At 45.0% G+C, this 13,575-nt stretch overlaps 1 protein-coding gene across 1 annotated transcript; it reads left to right on the top strand.

Moving 5' to 3' along the window:
• The first annotated feature begins 761 nt into the window (after window positions 1-761).
• Window positions 762-1,892, top strand: LOC142031550 (endogenous retrovirus group PABLB member 1 Env polyprotein-like). Its single transcript, XM_075029192.1, has one exon. It carries the CDS (start codon window positions 762-764, stop codon window positions 1,890-1,892), a length of 1,131 nt encoding a protein of 376 aa, XP_074885293.1.
• Window positions 1,893-13,575: the final 11,683 nt, after the last annotated feature.

The following is a 13,575-nucleotide window of genomic DNA, read 5'->3' as shown; positions in this document are numbered from 1 at the left end:
GACGTAAAACTCCTGGGTTGAGATAAGAATGGTTTAATAGAACGGAAAAGAAGAAACTAATAATGATAATGATAACACTAATAAAATGACAGCAGTAGTAATAAAAGGATTGGAATGTACAAATGATGCGCAGGGCAATTGCTCACCACCCACTGATCGACACCCAGCCAGTCCCCGAGCGGCGATTCCCTGTCCCCCCCCCTTCCCAGTTCCTAAACTAGATGGGACGTCCCATGGTATGGAATACACCGTTGGCCAGTTTGGGTGAGGTGCCCTGGCTGGGCATGAGAAGCTGAAAAATCCTTGACTATAGTCTAAACACTACTGAGCAACAACTGAAAACATCAGTGTTATCAGCATTCTTCACATACTGAACTCAAAACATAGCACTGTACCAGCTACTAGGAAGACAGTTAACTCTATCCCAGCTGAAACCAGGACATATATGTAAAGATTTTTTCAGGACAACCTCTGGAGGAGAAATGGGACGGACCCTATCAAGTGTTGCTGACGACCTTCTCTGCCATTAAGATCAAGGAACAGCCGGCCTGGATCCACTATTCAAGAGTAAAGAGAGCACCTGAGAGGCCATGGACGGTCATCCCTACAGGACCCACAGGTCTGCGATTCTCCAGATCATGATGGTAACAGAGTTATTACTCAGTTCAAATGAAGCTCGATGGAACTTGAACTCACATTTTTCCTTGACACAAAATGTTTCCCAAATCCTGAACAGAACTGACTGTTGGATATGTACTCACATGCCAGAACATGGTGGAAAAGGGATCTTGCTGATTGGTATTCCAATACCAAGTAATCACTCCTGGGCCACTCTTTGGGAAAGTACCACATGGTATACTGACAATGACGGAGTCCAGAAGTTAGAAATAACTAGTCCTGAGGCCCAGGAGCCTTATTGTACATGTGTACAGAGATGTAATCCACCTAAAGGACTTGGAAAAAGTGACTGTGTTAATGGGACGTATGTAGGGAATCATACAGTTTGTAACAAAACTATAGATATTGGAACTTCAACTTCTGTTAATACTACAGCATGGCCAGTGCCAGAAGGAAAAGGATGGTACTGGCTATGCAATGACACTGCCTGGAAGGTTTTACCAAAGAATTGGATGGGAACATGTACTTTGGGAGCAGTGGTTCCAAATATGACTATACACAGTTCTCCACCAAAAGGATGGGTGCGAACACACTTTCGAAAGATTAGACAAGATGTTGAGAATCCTTTAGTAAGGAGGCCTACTGCCTTTCATACTTTTGTCCGATGGTTTCTTCCATGGTTGGGAGTGAGCGAGTTAGAAAAAGACATAGTTAACATTTTGGCAGTAATAGAAAACCTTGAGAATAGAACAACTGATGCAATAAGAGCCCAACAATTAGAAATATCCAGTTTATCTAAAATTGTACAACAAAACAGAATGGCATTAGATCTATTATTGACCTCTCAGGGTGGAGTATGTACAGTTATAAATACAAGTTGTTGCATGTATATAGATCAAAGTGGAAGAATCTCCACCAACTTAGAAGAAATTTGGAAACAGACCAAAATACTACATGAAATAACAAACGATGACCTCTCATGGGGATTTAGAGAATTGTGGGACAAACTAACATCCTGGCTGCCAAATTTCGGGTGGCTAAAGCAAATTTTTATTGTGGTTATAATTTTAATGAGTTTAGGAATGATGGTCTGCATTATGCTTAAGTGTTTTGTGTGGTGTTGTCAGGGCATGGTAGAAAATTACGAAAGTTGGAAACGAAATAAAATCAGACATCAAGTAGAAACTGGAAAATATTTTACACGGTCTCTCGGAAGTAGTGGAATCCTATACTTGCAAAAGAATTTGCAAAGGTTTAAAGAAAAGGAGGATTGATATAGAGAAGGAACTGCTAATTGCTTAATGATTGTCTCTCTGTAACTTTACATACCAAAGACTGGTGTTTGTCAAGGATTAAGCCTGTCAGAGACTGGTACTTGGGAGTGATGAGCAAGAAGGAACCATGAACAATCACAAAACTTAATTAAATGTTTGATGAACTTACAATCTTGTCGAGAAGGCACAAGTAGAGGCCTTGCTTGAATAGATAGGGCCAGAAAAGAGAAGAACTCCTGCCTTTGTTCTCGTCCTTGTAGATAATTTAGCTTAAACTAACCATATGGTTCTACACCACTAATGAAAACTTAGATAATAAGAGCACTAACAAGCACTGATGTACCAAAATAAGTAAAAGACCATACTGCGCAGAATCACCTGAGGAGGGTCAAATAGCGGACAAGTGAGGAAGACTATGGAAGACCACCAGAGGACTCCTGAAGACCACCAGAGACCTTCAATGCGCCTGCGTAAAGGACATTTGCATATGCTAATAGTTTCCCAGAAAACTAATCAATATGTATAACATTTCTCGGAAATCTAGTGAATATGTCTGTAGAACATGTACTTAACCTGCACAATTAGACCTGACGGTGTGCACGATAGGTGGAGCGATCCCCGCTGCATCCAGCGCTGCCAATAAAGATTACCTACTTAATAGTTAATCAAACTATTGAGTTAATTTCTTTGAATCACCATCAGTGGCAGTGGTAGCGCCTCTGGGATAACGCATTTCAGAAGGGGAACTGGCAGTGAGTGGGGGGATTGGAATGTGACCCCTCTGCAGATACCAGGTCAGTGAAGAAGGAGGGGATGCCCCTGCAGCCCGTGGTGAGATGGCAGGCTGTCCCCCCCAGCCCATGGAGGTGAGCGGTGGAGCGGAGGCCCCCAAAGATGGTCATGACTCCATGGGAAAGCCCACGATGGAGCAGTTTGTGACTGAAGATCAGCTCGCGGAAAGGACCCATGCCAGGGAAGTTTGTGAGGAACTGCAGCCCCTGGAAAGAACTCACGTTGGAGAAGTTCGTGCAGGACTGTCTCCCGTGGGAGGGACCCCACGGTGGAGCAGGGGACGAGTGAGGAGTCCTCCCCCTGAGGAGGAGGGAGCGGCAGAGACAAGGTGTGGGGAGCTGACCCCAACCCCCATCCCCTGTTCCTCTGCGCCGCCAGGGGGAGGAGATGGAGAGAACCGGGAGTGGGGTTGAGGTGGGAAGGAGGGAGGGGTGGGGGGAAGGTGTTCTAGGGTTTGGGTTTACTTCCTAATGTCCTTGGTTTGTTTTGATTTGTAGTAAATTAAATTGATTTTGTTTCTTCTCCAGGTTGAGCCTGTCTTTTGCCTGTGACCATAAGTGGTGAGTGATCCCTCCCTGTCCTTATCTCGACCCACGAGCCTGCCTTTATATCTTCTCCTCATCCCACCGTGGCCGGGGTGGGGGTGGAGCGAGCAAGCGAGCGAGCGAACGAGCAGTTGCGTGGTGCTTTGTTACCGGCTGGGCTTAAACCACGACACTCCTCTCTTTTAACTAATAACAGTAGTGTTTTATTCACAGAAAGGTGAAAAAATACAAAGCCCCAAACCCAAGATGGAGTACGTCGCCCCATATTGTGGTGTTAACTTGATTAGGCTAATCCGTTTTCAGCTGATAATTTAAGCTCTGGGTCTGGAAAATGCAGTAACTTTACATGTTTGAACATAATAAGAGAAGCATACTAAAAAGCCTTATCAAAACTCCACAAATAAAAGCAAGCTATCAGTGTGTCAGAGAACTGAAGAGCTTCCATATGCAAGCATAGTAATAGATTCCTTCTAAGGTCTTTAATCCTCAGTAGCTACTGTTGGACAAAAACCAGACTTGTCCCCAGAACAGGAAATTAATTCTCAAAAATATTATATCTCTCATGTTCTGAACAGTTTGACTATTCGGTAACTTATATGTCATATTTATTTTGAAAAGAAACTTTTTCATATAGTTTTGCTAGAGATGCAATGTGTAAAGAGATTTTACTACTTAAACCTTAATGTGTGTTCTGTTCATGTTCTGTTTGATGTAGGCAGTGGATGTTTATTGGTTTTTATTTCATTAGCAGACCTAGTATGACTGAATGATGCAGTACTTTTATTCCTGGAGCTTTCAGGACAGATAAAGAAGGCAGTGCTTGTACTAGTGAGAAGCTGTAGATGGCAAAAAAAACCCAACCCAAGCTCAAACTTGCATTTATTACTTCCTGGCAATCATCATTCCCTCATAACTAGAAAATGTTAAGAGCAACAAATCTTATTTTCCTAGAGAGTTTGTTTTTTTCCTTCTTGCAGAGATGGAAACTTAATAGCTGAACTGTTCTGCTGTACCCCAGAAAATGGGGTAGAGCAGTGAAAATTGGTCTAGGTTAAGAACTTTCTACAGCTCAGTCCTGCAGGGATCACTATTCCCCTTGCTTCCTTTTGAATACATTTACAAAACCTCCTGTGAGGTGAGTCTACCATGACAAGTCTGACATGCAGCTTTTTCCTCTTCAGCAAAGGAACCAGCCCCATAACCAAGATGTCAGAAAGCCTCAGGAGCTGAGAGGAAAAAGTTAGGTAAATGACAGGGGAAGAAGGAAGCTCCACACATAACCGCGTACTCTGTAAGGGACCTCCACCAGCCACTTTTCACATTGGCGTGTTATCTGGGGACCCTCTGCTTTCAATCACAGCAGTGAGAAATGGAGATGTCCGCTGGAGTGCATTTGCTACTGCATTTCTTGTCTCCTTGCCTTCCCAAGACCAGGTGGCACCAGTGTTTTGTAACGCTCTCTGCTTTCAAATTATTCTACTTCTCATGCAGAGACTGGCTTTTGACATCAGAAGCATTCAGTAAATTAGAATGTAGCTCCCTGAAGCTAATTCTTCCATCATAATTCACATGGGTACATACAGTCCCTTGGACAAAAAGATCAAAGGTAACCAAGATCTATAAAGGCAGCTTTGCTCTGGTATGAGTCCTTCCGCTGTGGCTAGAGCTCACCTTTGCTTAAAGCTTTCCTGTAGCAACCTGAGGCATACATTTACAAACAGGTAACATCTCCAAATAATCTTTAAAAGGTAAATGTTATCAAATGGGAGACAGCCAGAAAAAGGAAGGCTTTTACATGGAAATGTTACTGTATGAACTGATGAGATACAGCGGAGTTTCTTGTCCAAAACAGAAACAAACTGAACATAGTTTGTTATGCAAAGCCAGGGATAAGTACATACTATTTTCAGTGGCAGCTTTTATTTTGCTTAGTGGTTGACAATCATTTGAAGGAGCTTTTCAGCTCACCTTTCTTCCCCACTGCCTCCGTTGGGCACTAGAGGGACCCTAGAGTTTTCCAACCGATAGAAACATCTGAGCAATGCCGAGGCAGGAGCGCTGCCTTTCCCGGTCGCCTTAGCCTAGGGTGTTTCTAAGGGGAAACGCGGAAAAAAACTGATGAACCCGCTGTTGAACAGGCCCAGAGACTGCAAATATGCCACCGGGGAAAGTGTGTAAAGGGGCCATAGCCATACTTTCCACTGTTTCATCATCCTTCTCAGTGCTTGCAGCTCTTCCCATCACAAATAAATAAGAGCTGGCTTTGCGTTGACTGCTCTGTTTGCTCAGCTAATGTTGTGACATTGGCACGGAGGCTTGAGTCACGCTGTGTTTTTGAGAAAGTAAATGTTTCCTTCTGCAGTCTGAAGTGAAGCCAAATACCTAAGTTGCCAACAATTGTAGCGCGATAAACTGTCAAAGGAGCAGTGGTGGTTTGTTATTGTAGCTATATAGTAAAAGAAGAATATGTATTGACACACAACACCCTTTTTGAATGGTGTTTCCCAGCCACTGTTTCAAATTAATCCACTCTGAAAAGGGCTACAGACAATGTCATTCCTCTTTCTTTTAGCAGGCAGGCAAAAATCTTCTGTATTTGACTTACCAGACCTTTATAGAGATCCATAATTCAGCATGTCAAAGCTTTACTATAAAGTTCATAGTTTGTGAGGTTATGTAAAAATGTATTTTTCGTTTGTACAAAAATCTTCCCCAACTATCTCTTAGTGGGATGATGCTTTTTGATCTCTGCATGAATATTTCTAATAAAAATATGTGCATGCATTTTAATATCTCTAACATAAATTATAGGAATTTTTCCTGTCTTAAATGTCTAGTGTCAACACTTGCTGAATATTTAATGTAAAGTATAATGTAATTTGACTAGATAATCATCTCGGGGAAAATGGCAAAAGTCACGTTGTTTTCTTCTGTGTTTATTTTTCTTCATCTTTGATGATTGTTTAAAGGAGAGCTGCAACTGAATGACTAACTTCCAAGATTCACCTTCTCTCTCTCTGCATGCTGCTGGTGAAAAGAGACAGGCTGCTACCAAGCTGCATCTGAGCTAAAGGCATCGATTCCTCCGTGGGACATGGACTATTCTAAGCATTTCTCCAGTTAGTTATATTGCCCCTCTGATCTCTAGGAATGTTTACGGACAGTGCACAGTCTATTTGTTGTACATGGTATCTTTCTGCTAAGACCCCTCTTCCATGACACCCATTGCAGTATTTGTTTCCAATGAAAGTATTAGCTGTCCTTTCCTTTTTTTTTTTTTTAAAAATAGTGTAAGCTTTAAATAAATCTAATTTCCATTTGGATGAAGTGTAACTCTTTCTCCTTGATCAACTGCTCATTCCCTCTTAGGGCTCCTTCTGATTAGGCTTTATGTAAGCCTGCATTTGCATTAGCTAGGTGGTGAAAGGAAGAGTGAAGTCCCTCTGCTTGGGGGGAAAGCTCCATCAAGGTGTTTGCATGGCTGCGTAGGCCTCCAAGGGGAGGCACAGAAGAAGACAGCAGGGGAAAGGCACTGCTGATCCTCGGGGTGCTGGGGACACTGTTGCACATTCCTTGTGCGCTCAATGGCTGTCTGCTCCTGGTGGTCTGGAAGAAAGACTGTCTGCAGCAAATCCGTTTCCTCTGGAAGCATCTCCTCCAGATAGATATACATCACAGACAGTGAGTAACCAGAGGGGAACATGATGGTTTTGTCCTCTTGGCAAGATCCTGCTCCATCTAAATGCTGCTGATTTACAGATGAAATGCTGGAAGAGGGAAGCAGCAGTGTTGGGAAGTTCTGCCAAACAGCTTGAGGAGGGCTCAGGAAAGGGATTGGAAGAGCTGTCTGTGGCCTTGACACAGACTCAGACCTCTGAAGGAAAAGAAAATTTCCTGATTTACAAATACATAAAAATACTTAACAAAATAATTTGGCAGCCCCAAGTCGCTTTATTGACATGAACATGGGACTGCTATATAATCCAATGTAGTAGTTATTGAGGGACGGCCATCTCTGTATCACAGCTGAAGAAACAGAAGCAATGGTGGGGCCTAGGCTTCCCTGAACCTGCATTTTGACCACCCAGTCTAAGACATGTAAGGCCCAAATTACAGATGTGAAATATTCTAGATCACCTGCTAGAACCCATGAAGACAAAGAGTGCTCAGTACTCCTGAAAATCACGTTGAAATCAAGCTGGGTACCTAAAATTAGTGAGGCTTTGGAAAAAATATAGATAGAGTACTTGCTCAGAGTAGTGCAGCAAAATGAAACAAAACTAAAATTAGCATTTAAAGTTTTTGTGCTACAGTATGGGTTAGTTGGTGTATGTTCTGGCACCCAAATATAAAGAATAGCAGCAATATTTATCTTTACTGGATCAAAACATACTACCTGCTTCAAACCCATTTATTAGGCTAATACATAAATGACATACTCAGAATTGCTGGTTAAGATTCTGACAGATTGGCTTTTTCACATTTGTTTGCAACAAACCCATTAGACTAATTTGTTTAGGAAATAGAAAAGGTGAGAGAGTACCATTTTACTCTTTCATCTCCAGCAAAGAGATCTGAAACAAAGGGCTTCTGACTAGAAGTGTGAGATCAGCCGATGCTGTAGCTCCACCACATCAGTGGCATCACACTGGGTGACTTTGCCCTTGCCTGCTTTACAGAATATGGAAACAGCAGTTGAATTCCTCAGGGGCTGAGGACGAAAGTTCAGTCTGAGAAGCTGGTAAGTGACAAAGTAATAGGATATCTTTTATTGCTGCATTCCAGGAAATGGCTGGAGAGCTCGGCCCTACAAGAGCACAATTTGCAAGTTGGCAGCAGTGCAGTTTCTGAGGCGCTGTAAAAGCGTTTTTTAACCTGTGTCAGCATTACTGGTTCTCTTTCTCCAGAAGAAAAGGAGAAATTGGACTGAGCTGAGACTTGCACCGTTGGAAGACCCACATGAAATCAGGCGAGGGACCTTCGGGATGCTTTTCGACGGCGGCGGGGACGATCGACCACGGGCAGGGCAGGGCAGGGCGGGACGACACCGGTTCGGCTGAGGGCTGCGCCCAGGACGGGGGCCGGGGTCGGCTGTCACGGAGCGCCTCAGCGGCTGTGCACAAACGCCACCATGAAAACACCTAAGCCAGCGCTCTGCCAGACGGCACGGCGCGCCCCGCCGGTCTCGGGAACGGGAGCGCCCCGCACAGGTACCGGGGGGGCCGCGGGGCCCCTCCGCAATGCAGGGGCCGCTGCGGGCGGCGGGCAGGGCGCGGGGCGGGGCGGGGCGGCAGCGAGGGGCCGGCCGCCGCTACCGCCGCCGCGGGGGCCCTGCGGGAGCGGCGCCGGCGCCGGGGCCGGGGCGGAGCCAGGGGCGGAGGAGGGGGGCGGGTCCCGGGGGCTCGCGGCGCGCAGGCGGCCGCGTCCCGGCGACAGCCCCGAGAGCGGCGGGGTGGGTTGAGGCGGCCACGGCGGCGGCGCGCCCTCTCTCTCAGCTCCTCGGCGCGGCAGCGCGTCCCGGTGCTGGCAGCCGCCGCGGCGCTCAGGTAAGGACCCTCCCGAGCCCCTCGCCGCCGCCCCGCTGCGGGCGGGGGGCGGTGGTTCCGCAGCCTGGGGCGGGGGGCGCCCGTCGGAAGACGAGGAGAAGAAAGGAGAAAACGGCCTGCGGCGGCTGAGGCAGCGGGGGGGCTGGCCGCGCGCCAGTTGCCTCGCGGCCGTTGGGGACCGTTGGGGGTGCGGGGCTGGGTCGCGTCGGCCCGGGCCCCACGCGTGTTCCCTCAGCCGGGCGTGGGCTCTGACAGAAGGCGGCCCCGGGCCGAAGTTTGCAGCCGGTCGCCCCTGCGCACCTCCCGGAGCGGTGGTCGGAGGTAAAGGGGGGGGGGCGGTTGGCCGATAACCCCTGTTTTATCTTCGTAGGGGCAGTCGACTTTCGCCAGCTGCCTTTAAGCGTTTTTTGAGCATCTCTAGACTGTAAAACCTTTTAAAGGATGTAACCTTCTGTCCTTCTCCCACTCCTAAGCTCCTCTAAAAGGATCTGTAAAGCTGAACAAAGAACATTGTGCGAGACGAGGGGGTGCGATGGTTGTAAGCGCTTTTAATTTGCATCGGGGAGGGAAAAAAAAAAAAGAAATCATTCCCTGTATTGAATGGCTCAGCCGCGGAGAGGAAACAACTGTGCATGGGGAGGCTGGTAACCGCAGTGAGGCGGTGGAGAACAAAGCCTTTTTATGTAAGAAAATTATGCAAAGTGTGCCTTGCTTGAAGTGCTGCAGGTACAAGCCGTGAGCATATGCAGCTCTGCGGTGGCGTAATGTTGCGCCGAATATGATCTACCAAATAAAGACTGCTTGCCTCAATTTGTTGCGTATGTTTGAGACACTAATTAGGACTTGCCGTTTGAATAAGATGTGCTTTATGAAACACCTTTGGGAAAGAAGGGGGTGTGCTGCATGCCGTGAGAGTTGCTTTCTGTATGTAAGATACTGACATCGTTTATTTCCCCGTGCTAAGCAGGAACTTTCAATTTTCCTCTGAATAAAGGTATTCTCCACTTTGGTGGTGGATTTTCATGTAGGCTTCTTCCTGATATAAAGTAGCAGGCTTTCACACATAAGTGGTCATTAACATAAAATCATGCAGTAGAATGGGACGTATGCGTACGTATTTTGTAAGTCTTACTTATTCTAGGTCTCTAGCATCCCTTTTCATAATTTGTCATGTCTTTGTGGTTGTGTCAGTAAATATTACTCCATCTTTTCTCAAAAAAATAATTTGCTGTCCAGTGTTTGTGCCGCTTGCCATTCAGAAAACCTGTCCCTTTGTTTTTTCAGAAGGGTTCTTCCTTGCGAGATTGAAGCACATATCCTTTCTGTTCTGTTTCTTCCCATTTCCTCCCCAAACCTTTGTGTTCTCCCTGGGAAAGAACCTATTTATTTTCACCTGTGCTGGTTTAGACTTGCAAGGATGTCTAGACTACAGATCTCATAGCTGATGCACCCAAGAAGAGGCTCAGCTGCAGGATGTATTTATTTTCTATAGCTTCTCTTGCTTCCCTCCCAATTGGATGACGTGATCACAGCATCTCAGCCCTTGCTGGAAAGAGGGAGAGAATGTGCTGAGAGCATTACCTAGTGAAGTTACCCCTGCTATTACTTCATAGATCACTAAGAAGTGATTCACCAACAATGAGAGAATGGGCACCTTCCCTGTGTGTGCTAAAAACACTCCTCAGTTAGCAAAGAGACAGTCTAGTTAAGTTTGTGGGTGGGTGTATGTTTCTGCTGCTAATGTTCTGAAAGTGCGATATGTAAAATGGAGCCCAGACTTACCCTTGTAGCACCTAGGTCTAGGAACCACTGCGTTCCTCCCTGCATATTTCATTTCACCCATTTGCAAACCACCAACGATGCACTCAGCAGTGGGCAAGACCCTGATCTTAATGTGGTACCAGTCTCCTGGAGCTCAGGTGTTTACAGATGGGCTAAACTAACACACTGAAAATAATCCCAGGTTATTGAGACTGTTCAGCATGGAAATGAAACACACAGGTGAGCCCTGGTGCAGCAGGGCTCTGGGAAGAGGGGCGATTTCAGCAGTGAGGTGCAGTGGTATAAGTTCTATCTCCTCTGGCCTTTTACCCAAGGGACGGGATTTGTTTAATGGAACTTTACAATTTGTTGCACCCATATTGCGCATTGCCTGTGGGTGTTTGAGAGAAGCCAAAGAGCTGTCATCCTGAGAATAAAAAGTTGCTGTTCTTCTGTGGAGAATTTTAGCACACTTTGAGCATGGAGGGCTGTTCATTGTGCTTCTCATGCAGTTTGTTACATAAAGTGGCATTTACACCCTTGATTTAGAGATCTGATGTAATTGTTATGGTATGTTATGTCATTACCCACTTAGCTGTGCTCTTTAAATATCTTCTGAGAACAAAGAAAAAGTCATTACTTAATGACCCCTGAGGTGCTCTGCCTAGGCATGAGTGATCTGATCACAGCAGTCCCTAAATGAATTGCTGCAGTCTGTGGGTTAAGAATTCCCTTGTTGCTAGATGGTTTTCCAGAAGCATACCTTGCCTTTCAGCCTGTGTCATGCTGCTTTCTGTATGAGTTACCATTTGCTAAACCATATACTTGGATTCATGAGAGGAAATATCTGCAATGTGTGGTGACACCAGAGTGGGCTCTGGCCTCTCTAGCTCTGGCCCTGTGCTCGCTTAACAGTTGTCTGAGCTGTGGAAATCATAGAAATATCTAAAGACAGAAATTTGTGGGTGAGGCCCATTGCAGACTGCTGGACTATTTCAGCTATCACCCCCAAATGTGGCATGTCATACACATGTGTTGGAGACAGGTTTGTTTTTTTAAAGGGGTGGGAAGAGGGAGAAGTCAAAAAGAATTTAGGTTGTGAGGACTTTATGATGATGGCTTTCAGAAAGTTACCTCTTTATTACTACAAGCTCTACAAAGTCGGAAGGTGCTGACAGGACTTGTAGTGCACCTGCAGCATCTGTGAGGTCTGAAATCTGATCTGCCATGATGGGACAAATAATTAACTTATGAGAGGGGAAAAAAAAAGCGCTCTGATAGTGGTGCTTCTCTGTAAATTGTGGGTCAGTTCAAAGGACTAAGTTCCTTACAAATCTTTTGCCTGTAGCACAGGCACTGACTGCACTGAGAACTGATCTGGTATAACCTCTGGCTCACAGCAAAAGAAAAAACCCACCCCTTGGCTTTATTGGGGTTCCCCAAAGAGGCACCCCTGCCTGCAGGACATTTGTAGCTGAACTGAAGCCTTACCTAGAAAGGGATCAGGGAGTGTTGCCGTTAATATGCACATGAATGAATTAACAGCCAGAAATTTGGAAAGGTGTAATGTCCTGGGGTCCTAGGACTAGATGACTTCCCAAGCTTCCTTCTAACCTGAATTATCTGATGATCTGGATATTTTGTTTGTGTGCTACCTTAAAGTCCATGTGTGTACTTGAGGAAGAAATAAAATGCATGTGCTGACATGTAGAATTGTTCCCTAAGACTCAAAGATGCTTGTTTTGGTCCATCTGGGTTTATTCAGTTGTTTAAACACATGCTTAATTGCCCTTGAAAGTAAGCCTTAAGCATGCTTAAAAGTTAAGCATGTTTTTTAAGGGGAAAGGGAATATTTTTGCTGAAAAGGGAAAGAGTATAAATTCAGAGTATGTGGGCTCAGTGGTGGAAAACCCTTGATGATGTCTGGTGGTGCCAAGTGCCTCCAGAGAAAGCATGGAAATGAACAATGTTCTGTGAAATCACTACACTGCTTACCCCCTTCCTAAACACACATTGCATACACCAAGGGAGAATATGGGTGGGTCTTGACGTGTTTAGGGCTGGTGCTTTTTCTTCCATTCTTTGCTTCATGTACAGGTGTGCTTATTAGCAGCAGTTCTGTAGGGCATCACAGCTAATAAGAAAAAACAGCATGAGACTGACTTCCATAGGGTGGAGCTGATTTAGAGGTTTGGTGCTGGAAACAAGTGGTTTCTTCAGCCGTCTGCCTCAGTAGAGATAAAAGCTTTTGTTTCATGGGTAGGTTTAATCACAGGTTATGCTACTGAACTACAGGCAGGTGTTTTAGAAGGAGATTCAATGTGACATTTGTAATTGCTTTCTGGATATTGGAGGAAAGGACTGATGTATCCATGGGGTTAATTTGGATTGCTGTGGCCACATGGGTTGACTGTGCTAGCTGTTAAGAAGATTTGAAGTCTTGATTGACCCATTTTACTTTAACACTAATTGTTTGCTGCTGTATTAAGGAGAAAAGATGAGCTAATGCTGTTGCTCCTTATGGTTTTACACTCACTACTGTTTTTCCCTACAGCAGTCTTGCAGATGAAACTGATCTTTGTTCTTTTGTCTTGATTGGGGAGGTGGCGGGGAGCCTGTCACTATCATTCAAAATGATAATGAGACAACAGAGTGTTGGTGTTTGTACTCAGTATCTTGCATCTTTGTTAGGGTGCCAGTTTGAAAGGAATTATGGTGAAGAGGTGAGGCTTGGGGCAACCTTGGTAATATAAAGATTTATCAAAGCTCTTTGTTTTCTGTAGTCTGCGAGACAGGTTAGTGCGCGTTGATAGGCTAGGCTTGACCAATGTTACAATATGCTGTTTCTCTTTTAGCATTTTTTAAAAGTGTTGTTTTTCTAACTTTCTGTGGTGTAATAAGTATTTGTTTATTTTAGTACATGGTGTCCATTTTCCAGATAAAATATATATATGTATCTGTATGCTCCTATGGTATAAGGGAGACAATGGCCCTATTACAATGTTACAATATACTGTTTCTCTTTTAGCATTTTTTAAA

The sequence above is a fragment of the Buteo buteo genome, chromosome 5 (assembly GCF_964188355.1).
Source record: "Buteo buteo chromosome 5, bButBut1.hap1.1, whole genome shotgun sequence".
NCBI classification, from domain to species: Eukaryota; Metazoa; Chordata; class Aves; order Accipitriformes; family Accipitridae; genus Buteo; species Buteo buteo.
This window is presented reverse-complemented; position numbering and strand designations above follow the sequence as displayed.

Bases quoted from the DNA above. Each gene is read 5' to 3' on its own strand.
- LOC142031550 (XM_075029192.1), top strand. From the start codon at position 762: ATGCCAGAACATGGTGGAAAAGGGATCTTGCTGATTGGTATTCCAATA.